At 40.5% G+C, this 22,243-nt stretch overlaps 1 protein-coding gene across 1 annotated transcript in view; it reads right to left on the minus strand.

Moving 5' to 3' along the window:
- Nucleotides 1-22,243, minus strand: part of GPR149 (G protein-coupled receptor 149) — a 70,218-nt gene that overhangs the window by 43,326 nt on the left and 4,649 nt on the right. The window contains exon 3 of the mRNA XM_063442569.1: nt 15,420-15,892. Within this exon, the coding sequence (XP_063298639.1) occupies nt 15,420-15,892 (473 nt within the window). The remainder of the gene's footprint in view (nt 1-15,419; nt 15,893-22,243) is intronic.

A 22,243-nucleotide genomic window follows, 5' to 3' on the forward strand; every position in this document is an offset into this window, starting at 1 on the left:
GCGGGGAGGGGCGATCGTGGAGGAGAACCTGTTACATATTAATGGTTTTAGCAAGGAAACATGAAATGAATTAGGAATGCGTAAGGCATTAGGCAACGCTAAACGATACGCAACTGGGTTAATTTGAGACAGTACCCTGTAAGGTCCAATATATCGAGGAGCAAACTTCATGGACGGCACTTTTAACCGAATGTTTCTAGTACTTAACCATACTCTATCGCCTGGAACAAACACCGGTGCTGCCCTTCTACGTTTGTCAGCGTGTTTTTTAACCAGCGTAGAATTGTGCAGAAGGATTTGTCGAGTTTGATCCCACAACTTTCTTAAATTGGCAACATGAACATCCACCGACGGTATCCCTTGAGAAGAAGACTCCGAAGGAAGGATGGAAGGATGAAAGCCATAATTCAAGAAAAAAGGGCTAGAATGCGTAGAATCACAAATGAGATTGTTATGTGCAAACTCCGCCCAAGGAATCAAACCGACCCAATCGTCCTGGTGTTCTGAAACGAAACAACGTAAATATTGTTCAACTTTTTGGTTAGTGCGTTCAGCAGCTCCATTGGACTGAGGATGATAGGCAGAGGAGAAATTCAATTTGATGCCTAGTTGGGAGCAGAATGATCTCCAAAAACGGGAAACAAATTGGGAGCCTCTGTCAGAGACAATTTGGGAAGGTATCCCATGCAAACGGAAAATCTCCCTGGCGAATATCTCCGCTAATTCGGGCGAAGATGGGAGTTTAGGTAAGGGAATGAAGTGAGCCATTTTAGTAAATCTGTCTACCACAGTGAGGATGACAGTCTGCTTTTTAGAGATAGGCAAATCAACAATGAAGTCCATTGCCAGGCAGGACCAAGGCTTTTCAGGAACATCTAAAGGGTGCAGAAATCCGCATGGAAGCTAATGGGGTAGCTTGGTCTTGGTACAAACTTCACATGCCCCGATGAATTCTTTAATATCCTTGCGTAAGTCAGGCCACCAAAAATCTTTAGAGACCAGCGCATAAGTCTTGCGGATGCCAGGATGCCCAGCCACCTTGCTGTTATGGAGACAGCGTAGCACCTCCAGTTGGAGAGCGGCAGGAACGAAGTGTCGATCCCCAGGAGTCTGTTTGGGTGCCAAATGCTGAAACTTCATGATCTCAGAAAGCAATGGAGAGTGAATCCTGAGATTCGTGTTCGCGATGATATTCCCCTTAGGAACTATGGAGGACAGAAGTGGTTCAGTTATAGTGGATGGTTCATATTGACGAGACAAAGCATCGGCTTTAGAGTTCTTAGAACCAGGTCTATACGTAAGTACATAATTAAAGTGAGTGAGGAACAAGGCCCAGCGAGCCTGCCTGGCGGACAAGCGCTTAGCCTCCCCAATATAAGACAAGTTCTTATGATCCGTTAGAATAGTAACAGGGTGTAGTGTCCCTTCCAGTAAATGTCTCCACTCCTTTAAAGCCTTAATGACCGCTAACAGTTCCCTCTCCCCGATGTCATATCTGCTCTCAGGCCCAGAAAATTTTTTAGAGAAGAAACCACAAGGGTGTAATGGTTTATCCACCCCTAACCTTTGAGACAGAACAGCCCCAACTCCTGTCTCAGAAGCATCGACCTCGAGCAAGAAAGGCAGAGTCGTATCAGGATGAACTAGAATGGGAGCTGAGGCAAAAAGTTCCTTGAGAGTCTTAAAAGCACCAAGAGCTTCCTCAGACCAGAACTTAGTATCAGCCCCTTGTTTGGTCATATTGGTAATAGGCGCAATGATAGAGGAGTAACCCTTAATGAAGCGCCTATAGTAGTTGGAAAAACCAATAAACCTTTGGATAGCCTTGAGTCCTTTGGGCAAAGGCCAGTCTAAAATAGATTGGAGTTTACCAGGATCCATTTTAAAACCTTCCCCAGAAATCACGTACCCAAGAAAGTCTACCTGAGACTGATCAAAACTGCACTTCTCCAATTTGCAGTATAGACCATGTTGCAGAAGTTTGTGTAACACCTTTCTGACCTGTCTATGGTGAGTCTCAATCTCCTTAGAGTGTATTAGTATGTCGTCCAGGTAAACAATAACACAATCATGCTGAAACTCCCTAAGTACCTCATTAATCAAATCTTGAAATACTGCAGGAGCATTGCATAGTCCAAATGGCATAACAGTGTATTCGTAATGGCCATACCGGGTATTGAATGCCGTCATCCACTCGTGACCTTGCTGGATTCTCACCAAATTGTAAGCCCCTCTGAGATCTAACTTGGTGAAGATTTTGGAGCCCTTAAGACGATCAAATAACTCGGTAATCAGTGGGATGGGATAGGCATTTCTGACAGTTATTTTATTCAAGCCTCGGTAATCGATACAAGGTCTCAGCGTGCCATCCTTCTTCTTAATGAAAAAGAACCGCGCCCCGGCCGGAGAAGAAGACCTCCTGATGAATCCCTTTTCTAAATTCTCCTGAATATACTCCTCTAGAACCGAGTTTTCCTGAACAGACAAAGGATATACATGGCCCCTCGGAGGCATAGTCCCGGGTAGAAGCTTAATTTTACAGTCAAATGACCTGTGTGGCGGCAACGAATCGGCATTCTTCTTGTCAAACACTGCCCTTAAGTCTAGGTAAAGGTCTGGTATTTGTTTTTCTGTGGACTGAGTAGGATTCTCCTGTATGTTAATATTAGCTAATGGAGAAACCTTGCACAAACACCGATCCTGGCAGCCCTGGCCACACGAGAGTATCTCCCCTTACTCCCAATCGATAATAGGGTTATGTTCTTTCAACCATGGGTACCCCAGAACTATGGGAACGGAAGGAGACGAAATGAGCAGAAGAGATAAATTCTCCACGTGTAGGATACCAACATTTAAATCAATGGGTATGGTCTCACGAAAGATAACAGGGTCTAGTAGTGGTCTACCATCTATGGCCTCAACGGCCAAGGGTGTCTCCCTTAGCTGGGATGGGAAATTGTTTTTACTAGCAAAGGCTTGGTCGATAAAATTCTCAGCAGCACCGGAATCTATCAAAGCCATAGCCCTTACTACTTCCCTCCCGCAAGTTAAGGAAACTGGTAGCAGAAGCCTGTGATCTTTATAATTAGGAGTAGAGGACAAAATAGAAACACCCAAGGCCTGTCCTCTAGAGAGACTTAGGTGCGAGCGTTTCCCGGGCGGTTAGAACAGTTCGAGAGTAAATGACCCTTAGCTCCACAATACATACACAAACCCTCTCTTCTCCTGTACTGTCTTTCCTCCTCAGAGAGGCGGGTATACCCTATCTGCATAGGTTCAGGAAGCAAAGATACCGTGGAGTCAGGACTTGGAAAAGCGGGGGCTAACCTAAAAGAAGGTCTCCGATTCCTCTCTCGAGTGTTCTGTCTCTCTCTTAAACGTTCATCTATACGAGAGATGAACGAAATTAAATCCTATAAATTCTCAGGGAGTTCTCTGGTAGCAACCTCATCAAGGATTACTTCAGATAAGCCATTCAAAAATACATCCATATACGCCTGCTCATTCCACTTGACTTCTGACGCCAGAGACCTGAACTCTAGTGCATAATCCACCAGTGTTCGGTTCTCCTGTTTCAGACGCAACAGTAATCTGGCTGCATTAACCTTTCTACCTGGAGGGTCAAATGTTCTTCTAAAAGCAGCTACAAAGGCGTTATAGTTATAAACTAATGGGTTATCGTTCTCCCATAATGGGTTGGCCCATCTCAGAGCTTTCTCAATAAGTAGGGTGATAATAAATCCTACCTTTGCCCTATCTGTAGGATAAGAGCGAGGTTGCAATTCAAAGTGGATACTAATTTGGTTTAAGAAACCACGACACTTCTCAGGAGCCCCACCATAGCGTACTGGGGGGGTAATGCGAGAAGAAGCACCCACTGTGGCTACCTCTAGACCTGAACCGACAGGAGAAACAGGGGTATTACGTATCTCCTCTGGTGGGTTATTGGCACGAGATAATAGAGCCTGTAGTGCAAGCGCCATCTGATCCATTCTGTGATCCATGGCTTCAAACCTAGGATCAGGAGAAGCCAGCTGACTGTTTGTACTTGCAGGATCCATTGGCCCTGTCGTAATGTCAGGATCGGGACAGGGATCCAACACGCAGAGTACAAACAGTAGCCAGATACGTATACCGGACCTTAGAATGGCCGGACTAACGTAAGTAGTACAGTATAGAATGGTCAAAGAAAAGCCGAGGTCGAGGGTAACAGAAGACTGGTAAGCGAGAGATAAGCCGAATCAAGGGTAACAGAGATAAGCAGAGTAAGGTAAACAAGCCGGGTCAAAACCAAAAGGGATAATAGAATACACAAGCACTGAGTGACTAGAACAAGCTAGAACCACGACAGGGCAATGAGCTAATGAAAGAAGCTCTGTTAAATACCCTGTTCAGAGCAGTAACCACGCCTCTGAGGCGTCCTGATTGGTCCTGCAGCAATTGAGTGACAGGTCGTTCCGGAGGAGTGTCCTGATGACAACTTCCTGCCTAGATGCTGTAAAAGGCAGTCACTCCCTCGCGGCCGGCCTTGCATGACCGGATAGACCGTGGGGAAGGGAGCCATCAGGCCGTCTGGATGGAGGAACAGCTAAGTCTCTACCTCTTTCGGAGGTAGAGACCACAGGTACCCTGACACTGTGTACCAGACAGCCACGAGAGGGCTTCCGGATTCCAAACAGACTTTTGGTCTGTTATCTGATGCTGGATGTCCTCACGGACCTCCAGCATCAGATTTTCCCTATAGGATAGCATTGAGTAATGCTTTCCTATGGGGAGGTCTAATGCGCGCGGGACCATTGATGTGCATGCGCATTAGTCTCCCCTGCCGGCTGACGAGAAGCGTGGGCGGAGACTGACCCTGCGCCGAGGGTTTTAACCCCTTCAGCCCCGCAGGAGGGGGGCGGGGTGCCAGGGAGGGGCACACTCCAGGAGCCTATAGTGCCAGGAAAACGGGTTTGTTTTCCTGGCACTGAAGGATCTCTTTAACCATCTGAATGTGTCTGTGAATATTTCCTTATGTCTCTTGGTGAATATATTTGTGTCAGTATGTTTGTCTGTGTATGTATGTGTCAGTATGTCTGTCTGTGTATATGTCTCTGTATGTATGTGAAAGGTGTGATTGCCTGCCAGGGAGTGGGGGAGGAGGAAGGGAGGAGGGTGGGTCCAGGAGGCCCAAGAAAATGCTTTGCCCAGGGTCCTAGTGATATTATAGACGGCCTTGCCTTTAATTAGGAAACTCCCCCCTGACTGTCAAACAGCCAGGGATTCCTTCCTACTTCCGTTATCTCCCCTGAGCTTTTTTTTTTACTATTTTGCAGTGGAGGGCTCCTTTACGTCCATCATCTCTGCTTTCTACACCTCTTATACAAATATGTCTAATTATATAGCTATCTGTCTGAACTCTAACTGTGATGAATAGTTACATAGTTACATAGCTGAAAAGAGATTTGCGTCCATCAAGTTCAGCCTTCCTCACATTTGTTTTTTGCTGTTGATCCAAAAGACGTAAAAAAAAAAAAAAAAAACAGTTTGAAGCACTTGCAACAAACTATGGCAGTCAGATGGCAGTCAGATTAGTCCTTGGATCAAGCAGCTATTACCCTACATTGTAAAATTATATCCTTGAAGTATGCATCTAGTTGCTGTTTGAACATCTGTATGGACTCTGATAAAACCACTTCTTCAGGCAGAGAATTCCACATCCTTACTGTTCTTACAGTAAAAAAAGTTGGATTTTCTTTAATGCTCCCTTGATTTGAGAGCTATACACGCACTGTTAAATCTTTTAAATACAATTATGTTAAAGTTATCACTGTGATCTTCTGCCTATTTCCAGTTATAACATACTGTACACATAACTCTAGACCCCTTTGGTAAAAACTTAGGATCTAACAAATGAGGCTTCTTTTGCATTGAGCTCTAATAATTATCTTTTTCATTTGTGTGCTCAGAGCGTCCTAATTAATGTCAACATATCTTATATTTTATGTGCCCACTGTCCCTTAATACTAATTACTTGTCACTTCTGGCAATTTCATAGACATTCATTTAATATTTTATGATCAGTTATGCCTAGTAGCACAACAAATAGTCAGGATAATTATACTAGCTATATTAATTTTTTTAATTTTTTGCATAGAAGTTTCTGTTTAATAGATCTCTAATTCTCACTGATTGAACAAAGATGAACGTTCACTTTTAACCACAAGTCAACACAAATGGATTTTTAACTTGAGTGAACAATGCTGCAGAGGTTAGTAAAAAACACTTCACCCCACTGGGCATTGTGACAGATCGCCTGGCAACCCGACCGGGTGCCTCTGTCAATCGCTGCTTCCTAGTACTTGCGAGCACCATAAGCACTGTACTGGAACACCATAACCACCGTAGACCCGATGAACCCCCGTAGCTTGGTTGGGGTCTCACCATCCTCCACCCCCCCTGGACTCAAGCTTCCAGTGGGTAGACCTCTCCTAGTCCAGAGAGCGTAGCAGGAACAGCTCTTATAAGAGCTATTGATTATACTCAGGGGAATATTGCGATATAGCAATCACCAGAGTGAATGTAGTTCTCCAATCCCCCAAACATGAGCCAAGACCTCATGAAGGGGTAAACGAATCTCTCTTTCATGGGAGCCAAACTTGGCCTTATATGACAATCCCCATGCAAGGGGTACGCCCACAGGGACCTTGTGGGGAACTGATTTGCAACTTCACAGACCATATCAGGGTCTTACCTGAGTTGGGAGTCTGTAGCGCAGATATGTTGCTCACCCTTGCAGATAGATAAAATAGAAAGGTGAACAGCGCTAAAGATCAGAAAATGTACATACGTTTAGTAGAAATACTGGCCAGCGGAGTAACTTAAAAAAAGAGAAACAAAAATACAAATAATGGTACAGTATGTATGAACGATATAATTCCACAAGAACAAAGGTGTTATATTCACACTCACACTTTGAGGAGCTATATCAGCTCGGTGTTAAGAGCCTGGACGGAATAATCCCCGTCTATGGATTTCTTGAGGTTCAAGACCGTTGGTGAATTTATAGGTGTAAGTATTCGTTATATGAAAAACAAGAGTAAAATACGCCACATGGTATAGTACGTAAATAAAAATATTGTAGTAAAAGTAGATGATCCTACTTACATATACTAGAGCAACGACCTGCTCTAGTTTGGAGAATTTTAGGTGGAATAATCCCCACCTCGGGATATAGTGGACCCAGGTATAGCAGCAAAGCAGTATTAGATAGGAAGGAGGACAAGAGAAATTACTGGATAATTTAAAAAATATATATACTTTAATACAATAAGTAAAAAGTGAATAATAAACTATAAAACCAGTCCTGTATAAAAGTCCAAAATTCTTCCTCACTTGACGCGTTTCGCCGAAGCTTTCTCAAAAGCCACAGGCCAAGGTGGTCAGGTAAGAATTCACCCGGCCTGTGGGTCTGTGCACGGGGGCTGTGCAGGATGAAGTACCAATACGCAGTACAGGCAAGGACTGAACCAGCAGGATTGTCGAGGGATAGCGGAGGTCAAAGGATGCCAGAGGACAGGAACAACGAGGAGTAGCCAAAGTCAAGGGATGCCAGAGGTCATAGTAAACGTAGTCAGAATCCGGGGTCAATAATAATAAGCAGATGAAACAACAGGAACACTGGTACGAAACACAAAACAGGATCACAGGATCAAAGACTTGACACTGAGCACAGGGCGAGGCTGGGTTTAAATACCCTGCTGATGACTGATCAGGGTCAGGTGAAACACAGCCAAGTCAAGGTGCAGCCCCCAGTGTAGAAGCCATGCCAGGATGAACAGGACCAGAATCAGTAGTCGCTGTAGGCTCAGAGGCAGAAAGCAAGACCAGGACTGAGAAGTTCCCTGGTTCAAGTCCCCTGTTGGGAACTCCAGGAGCGACCACGTCTGGCCATCTGTCTATCTGGTGAGAACCGTGACAGACCAATAACAATAAGGTTATAAGGCCAACACTCCCACACACAGCACACAATCCCTCCCCTCTGCCTGGCAGATAACTATACTAATTATGTTACTGTAATCAATTGCAGAAGCCAAACACAGAGAGATGGAGGAAGGTCTTCAGGAAGTAAAAAAAAGTTCTTTATTCACATCGATCGGGTCTCAGATGAACTCCTGTTCCAAAAATGTCTGAGAGACCCAGCACATGGGGACAGAGCTTTTTGTTACAGTAACTCCTCCCATCCATAGCTTCCACTCACACATACCCTTAGACCAATCCGTGAACAGGATATTCCGGATCACCTTATCTGGGCAGACCACATGGCTTGTTAAAGACAAAGGAATGTGCTTTCCACTTCCGCACATGCTCAGTACACTGATGACTCATCCAACTGTTTGTAACCAGATACTAATTAGCATATGACATGTGGAGATTTCAGCCTACTAAATTTTGACCATGCTGGAATCCCATCACAATTCTAATCCAATTATCTCCAAGCACAGAAAAAACATACTTTTTAAATACATCCCAAAAGTACATAAAACCCCACAAATGTTACATTCTCTGATAGCCCTGATCTGGGTGACCAACATATCCAAAAATCACCTAGATTAGTTCAGAGGTTCAGGAATTTTCTGAAAGTCTTATTTTTGACCGACCGTGCACATGGTCCTATGCCCAAAACAGTTCCAAGGAATCAGGGTTAACGGTCGGTCTCTCTGTCTGGAGTACAAAAGTACATAACTCACATGAACAGAGCCTTTTCAAAGTATTTTAGCCAGGTCTATTGCAGGGGCTAGAGAGGGTAAGAGACTGGCCAGCAGGCTCCTCCAAGAACCAGTGACGAGGTTCAGTTTGTCACAGGCATCTACACAGAAATGGCATACAGATGCATGTGCACTTAGGCATTCCTTCAGCAGTGCCATACGTGTGCAGAACACACTGCATGAGTTTAATTTGCATGTCGTGCTAGCTAACAGGACATATAACTAAATTAAAAAAGCAATAGCACAACCAACAGCTAACTTTCATTTTAGGCATTCAGTTGTGCAACATTCTAACTAGTGAGAATTTTGCTTTTAATTAACAATATAGGATCATGAACACAAATGCATTCCTGACCCCACAGTGTTAAATTGCCATCTAGCCCCCCATGCCCCCCCCCCATACTCTCTAAATATAGTAAAATCTTACTTTTATTTTAGTCTGTTTGTGCTGGTTCTGCCCTTGATCTGCCTGCTTGTCTAACATCACCAGAAGTGGTGATCAGAGCCAATCACAATGTTTTCTTATAGGAAAGCATTGGATTGGCGGAGCTTGTCAAGGAGGCAGATCAGGGGCAGAGCCAGCACAAGCCAAACACAGCCCTGGCCACAGCCCTGACCAATCAGCATCTCCCGATAGAAAGGCATTAAATGAATGCATCCCTATGAGGAAAGTTCAGTGTCTCCATGCAGAGGGTGGAAACACTGAATGCCAGTGTTGCACACTGTGCAGCACTGCCCCAGGAAGCACCTCTAGTAGCCATCTGAAGAGTGGCCAGTGGAGTTATCACTAGGCTTTAATGTAAACACTGCCTTTTCTCTAAAAAATCTGTGTTTACTGCAAAAACCCAGCAGGGACTGATTATACTCACCAGAGCAAATACAATAAGCCGTAGTTGTTCTGGTGACTATGATGTCCCTTTAGCCCCTTAAGGACACATGACATGTGTGACATGTCATGATTCCCTTTTATTCCAGAAGTTTGGTCCTTAAGGGGTTAAGTTGCTTTTTGCAACCATTTTGTATGTATTCTATATTCCTAACATTGGTTTTTTTTTTTTTTTACAATTTTCTTTATGGTTGAGATAATACAATACAGTAGGTCTATTTATTGAAATATGTATTTTATCTGTCAGTCTAGTTGTTTAGTATTACTTCCTCTAATTCACTTTGTTATCACTGGATTAATATTTTCCATGTAATTTTTTTGTGGCTTTTGTGTTCGTCATAAATATTTGCACGTCATTTTAATAACGGAAAAGAAAATAGACAATGGCATAAGCTATATGGCTTCCAAACAACAGGTCATTGTTTAAACTGTTGATGCTGCAGTGTTACTATGCAAACAAATTAAAGCAGTGAAGTTGAAGCTTTTTTTTTAAATAGTGTGTTTTTTTTGGACACATACTTTAATACAATACACGTCATGTACTTATGGGGCAAGATTCTCTAGCAATATTTACTCTGCATTAATAAACGCTCCAAGTAAAAATGTTACTGAACAGTCAGATTATACATTACAATTAAAGGAACACTGTGTTATGCATACAAAGCTGTATTACTAGCACTATATTGTCCCTCTGCCCCTGTAGCATTCATAAAAAAAGTTAAAAACCCTTTGCGTCACTTACCTGATTCCAGCACTGATGTCCCTTGGCACTGGGTTAGCGCACCTCATCCACCGAGGTCAACCAATGGAAGGAACCTAATACACATACTTGGCAAGGCCTTCTCCATAGGAAAGTATTGAATCATTGCTTTCATATGGAGTTTTGCATCATGCTGGATTTCCTCATGCAAGGTGTGAGGATGTCCAGCATTGATTCATGGATTCAAACTCTGTGAATCTGCAAGAAGCGCCTCCAGTGACTGTCTGGTAGAGAGCTACTATAGGCAGTGTTAGAACTGCAATCTATACATTGCAGTTTCTCTATAACTGCAATGTTTTGCATTGCAGAGCTAAGGGGGACAGGGACACCTAGACCACTTCACTGAAATGACATGGCCTAGGTGCCTATAATGTCCCTTTAACCCCTTAAGGACACATGACATGTGTGACATGTCATGATTCCCTTTTATTCCAGTAGTTTAGTCCTTAAGGGGTTAAACAATATTATTTGTAATACATAATCAGTTTACCTAGAAGGGACATTGGTCAATAAGTCTTTGTACATCTTCCCTGGCAGTGTTGTAGCTAATACTCATTGGTAATATGCATTGTAAAACCAAACTTGTCTGTGTGGAATGGCACTCAAAAAGCAAGCCATGGGTGCTGGTACCCAGGAGTATTTAGCAAACTCCCAAAAGTGAATGCAACCACCAAACAAAACAAAAAAGTCAGATGTCACAAAATATAGAAACAAAAATATAAATACGCAAATTAGTTTATAATTGGTTATTAAAAAAATATACATCACTCTGAATGTTAGATCATTCTGCAAAATAGTCAATCCAATCTCAAAATAATTTTTACACCTTGACTCACTCTGCAAATGTAAATATTGTTGTCTTGTTAAGCTGTGAAAAAAATGATGCATTGAAAAAAACAAACAATTAAAACAAATATTAAAAAAAAATCATCAAAATCTTAAAATCACATGTCGTTTAAGGCAGGTTACCAATTTTGGCCCCCTCTTCATTCTTTACAAACAGATCGTTAATGGGACCAAGCAAATGTATGGTTCCGTCCGTGGCCCCTGTTGAACCACTGTGCCCCAGGTGAATGCCTAGAATTATTCTTTACTTAATCCTGCTCTGATAAACAAGTCTTAACATGGTTTCAGTAATGAGTGTGAATTATTTTTTTTTTAACTCAGCAAATGTGCTGATGTATGCAGCAGGGGGGTATTGGGTTTATGAACAATATGTAGATTAGCAGTGTTTAAAGTGTATTTTTGGGGGAGATTAGATCTAGTACTGTATGGGCCATTTTGCAGAATGATCTCAGTCCAAAAATTGTGACCAATACAAAATAATCCTCTAAACGAGGAGGTGTGTTAGTTAATTAGCATTTAAAAGAATTACCTGTAAATAAAAGCAGCTCAAAAAACACTTATGTGGGGATACCCCCTCCCCACACTTTAAAGTAAAATGTGAAAAAGTGTAATATAGTTTTTTTTTAGCTCTATATAAACAATATATATATTTGTGAGTGTATGAGAAAATGTGTTTGTGTGTCTGTCTGTCAGTGTGTATGTGTCCATTAGTGAATGTGTATGTCTGTCAGTGAATGTGTGTGTGTCAGTGAAAATCTGTGTGTTTGGAGGAAAGACGAGACAGGGGGGATATGATAGAAACATATAAATATATAAAGGGAATCAACACAGTAAATAAGGAGAGTATATTTAAAAGAATAAAAACTACCACAACAAGAGGGCACAGTCTTAAATTAGCGGGGCAAAGGTTTATAAATAATATCAGGAAGTATTACTTTACTGAGAGGGTAGTGGATGCATGGAATAGCCTTCCAGCTGATATGGTAGAGGTTAACACAGTTAATGTATGTGTGCACTTGTCAGTGTGCGTGCATCCTTCAGTGTGTGTGTGTGTGTGTGTATGTGTGTGTGCATGTGTGTGTCTGTGAATGTCTGTCTGCCAGTGTGTATCTTTCAGTGAATGTGTGTGTCTGTCTGTGAGTGTGTGTTTGTCAGTGAATGCATGTGTGTCTGTAAGTGAGTGTATGTATCTGCCAGTGCGTGTGTGTCGGTCAGTGAGTGTGTGTCTGTCAGTGTGTGTGTCTATCAGAGTGTGTCAGATCAGTGAGAATGTGTGTCTGTGAGTGTGTGTCAAATATGAGTGTATGTCAGTGAGTGTATGTTAGTGAGTGTATGTCAGTATATGTGCATCTGATAGTGTGTGCCTGTCAGTGTGTGTCTGTCTGTGAAAGTGTGTGTTGGTTAAATAGTGTGTGTGCCAATGACTGTGTAGCTGTCAGTCTGTGAGAGTATGTCAGTGCATGTATCAGTGAGAGTGTGTGTCTGTCAGTCAAAGTGCGTGTTGGTCTTAAACATAAAGAGGTGCAGCCTTGACAGGAAGGGGTAGGGCAAATTTAGATTAGGGATGTGCTCAAGTTTAGGTATGCCCAATGCAGCACAAAACTAAACTAAACTAAAATGCAGCACAAAACTAAAATACACCACATTGAAGCATTAGAATCTATTTCAGTAAAATCAGCTGTTACTCTGTAGGAAAAAAAGATAAAGACTATATAAATATAAACTTTCCTAATTTATAAACAATTGTTTAGGAATTATCTGGTAAACACATACCTGGTGGCAAATGAAGGGTTAAGTAACCCTTTTTTCACTTACCTGATTAGAGTGCTGAAGTCCCTTGGTGCTTGGTTGGGCTCCTAATGTGCATGTTCGGTGAGCAACGCACATGTATTACACCTTCCCCATAGGAATGCATTGACTTAATACTTTACTATGGGGTTTTAGAAGACGCTGGACATCCTCATGCAAAGTATGAGTACGTCTAGTGCCATTTCACAGAGTCAAACTTGGTGGATGTTTAGGAAGCGCCTCTAGTGCTTGTCTTGAAGACTGCTACTTTCTCCACCAGTGCAATGTTTGCAGCTGCAAGTTTAAGGGGACAGTGCACCAAGACCACTTCTATGAGATGAGTGGTCACAGTGCCAATAGTGTATATTTAATGTGCAGAAATGAACTCTTGCACTAATATAAACAGTCATTGACTGCAAGAAACTCTTTAATAGTTTACTATTTGATACTCTCAAGGGTAATAACCCACCTATGGATTATAGTGTTGAGCAACCAAATTATCATTCTAAAAAAAAACCACACTATTTTAACCCATATAGTATAGAACAACTGGTTGGCTTTTTTTGTTTTGTTTGTTTTGTTGCTCTTTAGGGGAGGGTTAGTTGATCAGCATTGCATATGACAGGTTGCCTCGCAAATAAACAGGCAAATGTGAGTTTAGTATGACATCTGCAGTAAATCCTGAATTAGAATACTCCCCTACTAATTAAGTCTATCAAAGATAAAAGGAACACGAGTTGTACATTCGTGGTCAACCAAATTGCTATTCATCAGAATTTTTGGGCAATTGGACTAATTTTATTACAATCGCTGTAGGACCAAATCATGAAACAAACTAAAAGAACAATGGACGAGCATGTTCGTTTTGATTCATGCTTAATCTGTGGCACCAAAAAAGATAGGATACTCCTTTTTCCCCTCTATTTCCCTCTATTTCCCTTTTTTGGTTACCACTACTCACTTGATTGCTTATTTGATCTGTGAACCAAATGGTGGAAAAATGAGCTGCAAACCATATACATACAAATATTTATATTTTGCAGTAAATTGATGAGCCAGTATTCATCCCCTTCAATATGCAATATGTTTTTCCTGATTTTTTTTTTGCATGGACAAAATTCATCCCAACCGAAACGCCATATAATTGGAAACTTGGTCAACCCAAACTAAGAATTGTTTTTTGGACGAATCGATTTAGGGTCAGTTATGCATTTCAGCTCAATAGCTGTTTGAAAAACTAACCTTAATGCTGGACTACATACTATTCATGAAATATAATGAATGTTTCCTCAAATTGCACAGTTGGTGGAGATGCCGCAAGCATTGCAAACAATTAATACCTTCCATAAAATTTAATATCATGTGATATTACATTTTTTTCTTATAGATATATAAGTAGAAGGTAGTAGACATGTAATACGTTTGACGATACAAAACACATAAAACAGGTAGCGCTGAATACTGTGTGTATTAAGTCAAATAAAACAGTTCTTTGGAAGATTCTGACTTGGAATAGTTTAGACTTCAGTTGGTGACGGTATACCTATATCTGATATATCTATTGGACTTAATATACGCAGTATTCAGCGCAACCTGTTTTTTGTGTGTTGTATAGTTTTGCTTTTTGCCAGTAAGGTGTTGGGGGTATTCCTTACATTCAGTGTTTACAATTTATTTCACTGTTTATGCTAATTGATTTCTTAGCGCTTGTCCTATCTTTCACATTTGTTGTAATACGTTTGTGTTTTATCTCATTTATGTGATCGCTTTACCAGCTAAGCAACTTCTGTGATGACCTTCATCCTATTAAATCACAAAACTCAAACCAAACTGCTGATCTCTAAATTTTCCGTCTTTCGTTATTCATTCATGAACTATATGAAGTAGATGATGATGGTGTCATTCTAAAAGTGGCATCACAGAACACTTGACCTATATTTGTGTACCTAAGAACTGTCATAATTAAAAGGAACAAAGTTATCTTTCTCTCTGATATGTTCATTAAAGGGCATTCTAAGCACCATACGCACTAGCCTGCTGCAGTAGTTATGGTGCCAACATGCCTCTGGCAATATTTCCCAGTGCTGTAGCAAACAGCTTTTAAGAAGTTTGACAAAAACTAGTGGTTGCCCTGGTATATTGTTTGTGCAGGAGTAGTACTTCCACATTCACAATGTTAATGTTGTCCACACTTCTATGGTAATCATTGGCCAAGCATGTCAGGTGATTAAATATGGATAGAATTGATGCTGCTAATGTGGATGTTTAACGTTGGCAATAGCTATATGCTAGTTTGAGGAGGCGCCAAGGGAATGCTGGTACCATACACCCTACTGCAGGCTGAAGTAGTTATGCTGTTAGAGATCACCATTTAGATATTAAATAATACCTTGTGTGTGACTTGTCGAGGAGTTCGTTCGGACTTACTCCTACACCACTCCCAATCTGTGAGCTCTGGCTTCCGACCTTCTTCATGGGACAATCTTCTCTCCTGCCCTTCATAAAATGTTGACTTATCAAAGTGTCTGACATCTTCCTTTTTTAATGCCCCAATTTTTTCAGAAAGTAGACGTCCAATATCTTTGTCTTTACTCTGGTCACCTCTTATCTCTGTGTTAAGCAGTTTGAGCTTACTCACATCTGTAAGCATCGCACTGTCCTGGAAACTTATGGTGCTAAAATCTAATAGGGCTGAATTAAGGATTCTTTCGCCTCGAATTTCATTGGTGTTTTCACAGTCATAATTAATCAAGTTATGGTATGATATAGAGTTTTCTTGGGTAGCATGGTTTTCCTGTGATATTTTATAAATCCCATAACCTTTGTTAAATGACAGATTGAAGTCAAATCTTCTTCTTTTAGCTAGACAAAAAGAAAACTAAAGTGTTATTGCTGAATGTGACACAAATGACATATACAATGCAGTACATTGCAAAATTGACTTGGAGTCTGAATCACAGATAAACCAAAGAAAACATACAATACAATGCAATAAGTAACTCATGTTCATTAAATGAAACAAAGGAAATAGAAGAAAAGTCCACCCTATTCAAGAAAACCGAATTACATAATAACAAATATATTTAAACAACAAAAACATTTATATAAAACAAGAGCTCAATATGATTGCATTGTTATATGAATACACATACACAGGGTGGAAAAGACCACAAGGGAGGGTTGAAGAGATAACAAAGAGGGGCTTCGAAGAGACCAGAAAAGAAGGCAGGGTGGAAGAGTCACAGAGGGACTGTGGAGAAAAAGAGACAAAGAGTGGAGTTGGAGGGGGAGAAAAGGACACACAGAGGGGCTGAGGAATGAGAAAAATAGACACACAGAAGAGGCTGGGAGAGAAAGACACACAGATGGACTGGAGGGGAAGAAAGAGACACCAAGATGGGCTGGTCAGGGAGGGGGGCATACAGAGGGACTGGGTAAGGAGAGAAAGATACATACAGAGAGGCTGGGGGGAGAAATATACACTGTGTGCAGAATTATTAGGCAAATGAGTATTTTGACCACATCATCCTCTTTATGCATGTTGTCTTACTCCAAGCTGTATAGGCTCGAAAGCCTACTACCAATTAAGCATATTAGGTGATGTGCATCTCCGTAATGAGAAGGGGTGTGGTCTAATGACATCAACACCCTATATCAGGTGTGCATAATTATTAGGCAACTTCCTTTCCTTTGGCAAAATGGGTCAAAAGAAGGACTTGAAAGGCTCAGAAAAGTCAAAAATAGTGAGATATCTTGCAGAGGGATGCAGCACTCTTAAAATTGCAAAGCTTCTGAAGCGTGATCATTGAACAATCAAGCGTTTCATTCAAAATAGTCAACAGGGTCGCAAGAAGCGTGTGGAGAAACCAAGGCGCAAAATAACTGCCCATGAACTGAGAAAAGTCAAGCGTGCAGCTGCCAAGATGCCACTTGCCACCAGTTTGGCCATATTTCAGAGCTGCAACATCACTGGAGTGCCCGAAAGCACAAGGTGTGCAATACTCAGAGACATGGCTGAAAAGAAAGGCTGAAAGACGACCACCACTGAACAAGACACACAAGCTGAAACGTCAAGACTGGGCCAAGAAATATCTCAAGACTGATTTTTCTAAGGTTTTATGGACTGATGAAATGAGAGTGAGTCTTGATGGGCCAGATGGATGGATTGGTAAAGGGCAGAGAGCTCCAGTCCGACTCAGACGCCAGCAAGGTGGAGGTGGAGTACTGGTTTGGGCTGGTATCATCAAAGATGAGCTTGTGGGGCCTTTTCGGGTTGAGGATGGAGTCAAGCTCAACTCCCAGTTTCTGGAAGACACCTTCTTCAAGCAGTGGTACAGGAAGAAGTCTGCATCCTTCAAGAAAAACATGATTTTCATGCAGGACAATGCTCCATCACACGCGTCCAAGTACTCCACAGCGTGGCTGGCAAGAAAGGGTATAAAAGAAGAAAATCTAATGACATGGCCTCCTTGTTCACCTGATCTGAACCCCATTGAGAACCTGTGGTCCATCATCAAATGTGAGATTTACAAGGAGGGAAAACAGTACACCTCTCTGAACAGTGTCTGGGAGGCTGTGGTTGCTGATGCACGCAAAGTTGATGGTTAACAGATCAAAACACTGACAGAATCCATGGATGGCAGGCTTTTGAGTGTCCTTGCAAAGAAAGGTGGCTATATTGGTCACTGATTTTTTTTTGTTATGTTTTTGAATGTCAGAAATGTATATTTGTGAATGTTGAGATGTTATATTGGTTTCACTGGTAAAAATAAATAATTGAAATGGGTATATATTTGTTTTTTGTTAAGTTGCCTAATAATTATGCACAGTAATAGTCACCTGCACACACAGATATCCCCCTAAAATAGCTATAACTAAAAACAAACTAAAAACTACTTCCAAAAATATTCAGCTTTGATATTAATGAGTTTTTGGGGTTCATTGAGAACATGGTTGTTGTTCAATAATAAAATTAATCCTCAAAAATACAACTTGCCTAATAATTCTGCACTCCCTGTATACACAGAGGGTCTGTGGGGGGATAGAGTCTAGGTGCTGGGAAACAAGAGAAGGAGGTCTGGGGGAAAGAGACAAACATGGGGGCTGGAGGGAGAAAGAGACACAGAAGGTCTGGCAAGGGGAAAAATAGATTTAAAGAGTGGCTAGGTGGCAGAGACACAGTTCAGATGGAAAAGATATACAGAGGGACTGAGGAAGGGGAGAAAGACATAAAGGGGCTGGGGAGAAAGATGCACACAGATGCTGGGGAAAGGGAGAAAGTCACAAAGGGGCTGATGGCAGAAAGAGCCCCACACAAAGGAGCTGGGAGGAGTCAGAGACACAAAGGGGATGGGGGAAGTATGAGACCCACAACGGGGCTGGAAGGAAGTAAGCAACACTCAATGGGATGAGGGAATAGGAGACACACAACAAGGGTGTAAGACACACAAACATGGGGGATACGATACACCAAAGGGGTATGACATTCAAAAGAGGGGATAGAAAATACAAAAGGGGTAAGAAATTTAAAAGGGTGGTTAAGAGACCCAAAGGTGAAGATGCATGTTTTTTATTTATTTTTTTATGGCGGGGCGGCAAAATTCATCTTTGCCTGTGTAGCAAAAATCCTTGCTCCTGCCTAATTACAGGGACTGGGGACTCTTATTTGGCTTTATAGAGCAGTGCTATAGAACTGGAAAAAGCAGTTTTGAATCCTCATCAAACCACCTTACAAGTAAGTGTCCTTCGGCAAGACACCTAATGGTATATATGAATTTCAAATCATAATAGTTGGTAAGCTCATTTGAGCAGGGCCCACCTAATATCCTCTTTTCATAATTGTAAAGCGATGCAGAATATGTGGGCGCTAATAATAAAGGTTGATAAATATATATCTCCACCACAATTCTGAAAGAAAATTTGTTTGGTTGATGGCTAGTGACATATACCCACGTTGTAACTGTCACACCCCCTTTTTTGCTTATGCTGTGTATTCCTTAGGTACCAAACAGATTGTGGTGAGGCCAAACATGATACAACTCCCCACAGTGCAAATGCAAAATAATACTGTTATTTATCTCCTGCATATATTAAGTTGGTCTTTGAGAGGTGCTACTTGTGCATAGAAACTAAAGAAATCCTGTTTCCACCATTTTCCCAGAGTTCCCAGTTTGACATGCAAATGAGCACAGACTGCCATCATGCTTCAGACTTCACAGTGCATTTAGATACCCTTAGCAATAGAGAGTGTTTTAAACACAGCTTTTTTTTTTTTTTTTTTTTTTAAAGCAACAAAAAAAAAAGCCAACAAAGCATGAACTATGATACAAAAGTATCAGTGACCAGAAGCCAGCCACGCAACAGGTCTATGTGTATGTGGAATGTGTACATTTTGTAGATTGCTGCAAAGTCCTTGAGAGTTTTACTTGTCAGTGTTATTTACAGAGAACACATGACATTACATAATTCCACTGTGCAGGGGAAATGGAGCAAGTAATAAGGTGATTGTGCTAGTAAAATCACCAATAAGCAAAGTTTTGGAGTTTTTTTGTAATTATATTTCTAATTGGTTAAGAAAGATACAACAAATGTATTTAAGGTGCCAACATTAGCACACAGGAATAAACAAATACCGAAGCGAGTGAAAGTAGGAGGAGTTTATCAAGACAATAAAAAAAGAAAGATGAAAAGCACCACAGTGTGGAAATCAGTGAATAAAAAAATAAAATGGAATTTTTAATTTCATAAAATTTAATAAAGATGAACTGCAAAACAGGATGAAAAATGATCAGCACAATCTACTGGGAATTTTTACAATTTTATTATAAAGAATCGTAAAAAAAAGGAAAATCGAGAATACGGAGGCCCTTTATGTTAGTTCAAAGAACTATCTATGATTGATGAAGGAAAGAGAAAAAATATACGCCAACCTCTGTGTTCTGTTAGGAGAAAAGTTGTTGAATTTTGAATTCTCTTTCTAATGGAAATTATATTAATATTAAATGATATACATATTTTCATTGTTAAACTCATTGTCATATTCTAATACTGTAATTAATAAAATAAAATAAATATTTAAATGAATAATAAGTTAATATGTCTTAGGTCTCTATATCTGGAGAACAATCTTGCAAGCATTTGCCATATGTATCCTAGAGTAATCCCTCATAATTTAAGCCATCCTAGTCGTTTTGCCAAGAAAAATGGATGGTCTTCAGCAGTTCAAGAACTAAAAAGACAGATATAGGTAAAACAAATATCTTGTGTTTATCATAGGAATTTCAATGTGTGTTAATAGAACTGCTATGAGTAAGTAGAAGTGCGAACTGAATTAGATGATATTGCATCCACATTCACACCTGGTTAGTTCCATTGTCTCTTTTATCACTCCTTGTATCTGGATTATCACCTTCTGATTTCATATGTCGAGGAGATTGGCAGTGGGTCCCAACCCAGACCTCAAGACATGCAGCGGTCCAGTTTGTGTCAGTACCCCCATTAGAACTTGGGAAATACCATAATTTAGGACTGTTGGTATGTCTAAGAAATGGAACTAGTGACTTAGATATCCTTCTTGATGGATATTGTCTACTTTGCAACCTCTTAACTTATGGGGTTTTCCCTAAATTCAATGCTACAGACAAGATATGACCGTAACAAATATGATCTTCTCTACAGTTGCTCCAGATAATCTCATGAACTCAACCCAGGACCTTAACAATGGGGAATTTGGCACATCGTACCAATATTAACTCAGAGCTAGATGCCACGTGACGTTTGCGGAAAGTGCAATATATTTGTTGATAATTAACCTAAAATGTATTAGTGTAAAAATGTAAGAATATGTGATAATTGCCGTAGGAATGTCAGAACTTTAACGGAAACATAATTGTTTTCAGCTTCTATTCAATTAAATATGGTTTGGAACCACTTTACTGAATATATGGAATAGAATTGAGCTCTTTATCTATTACATATGAGTCATACATCATGCCGTGTGCATGTAAAAGTGCTCTTATAAGGATCGTCAAATCAGAATAAATGAGACAACGTGAAATAATTAGAAATTGCGTAATCTCTCAGGGGGAAGTTGAGTGAAGAGGAATGGTGGAAAAGTCTAAATAAAGCAATTATATTTCACAATTAGCAGCAGCCTCTTTCCTTTATGATCCCATTAGTCTGGTCACCAAAATATTTAATGCATTTGACAGTCGTGGAAATATGTTTGTACATAATTACGTAGTAGATTTTTTTGTTTCACTCATTGTTTGCAAAATATGATTAACAAAACCAGTAATCATTTACATGGCTTTGGCGGACATTGTTTGATGGATGCTGGAGGGATGAGATTAGCAGAATATCCTGAGAGCTAGCATAGCTGCTATGACTTGACCAGCATATTAGTTAGATGAGTAGATGTAGATAAAGAAGGAAATAAAGAAGGATTAAGTGGAGAAAATATAAGGATGCGAACATTTGCATTCCTTTTACCAGTTGTACTAAGGGCTGGTGGATGGCTAGATGTGACTAAGCATTTATAATGTATAGACCTATTATGTCTGTTTAGGTAATTGAAGGGGCTGACTTTAAATATGGATTCTTAGCATACAAAATGACTGTATCAGGTTCAAATTATCTAATAAATTGACAACAGGGTAAGAAAGTAGAAACAAAGGATTATTTCATTAAACAGTAAATCGCAGATAAATAACAACCTTATTGTAACATAAAAAACACATTTAGTTAGTTAGACAATGTTCACCAAAACATACTGTTATCTAAGAAATGTATTTTATATAGCATCATATGCTCAAATACTTTGCCACCCTGCCCATGAACAGTGGCAAAGAAACTAATCTCTTAAGCACTGAGAATCCTGTTTATGAGTGCTTTCCTATAATACCAACATAAAGTCAACAAGTGAATAATTCACTATCAGTTCTTAACCATATCAAACTACTTTGAAGTTTGAAGGACAACAGAGAGCATTTGAAGCCTCATTAGTGGGTCTGTGAATCCCAAAGACCTCCCTTCCCCCCAATTAGTCAGCTGGTGGTAAGCTAAGTAATATGTAAAAAGTCTTACTGTTTCAAAATAATTGTCAAAAATCGGAAACGAGTCTGGTAAGGCAAACCAGTTTAGGTATCTATTTTATATGGAAATTGCATAACTCTTGAATGCATGTAATACCGGTAAAGTCCAAATATTAAAAAC

Source organism: Pelobates fuscus, chromosome 2, assembly GCF_036172605.1.
Source record: "Pelobates fuscus isolate aPelFus1 chromosome 2, aPelFus1.pri, whole genome shotgun sequence".
NCBI classification, from domain to species: Eukaryota; Metazoa; Chordata; class Amphibia; order Anura; family Pelobatidae; genus Pelobates; species Pelobates fuscus.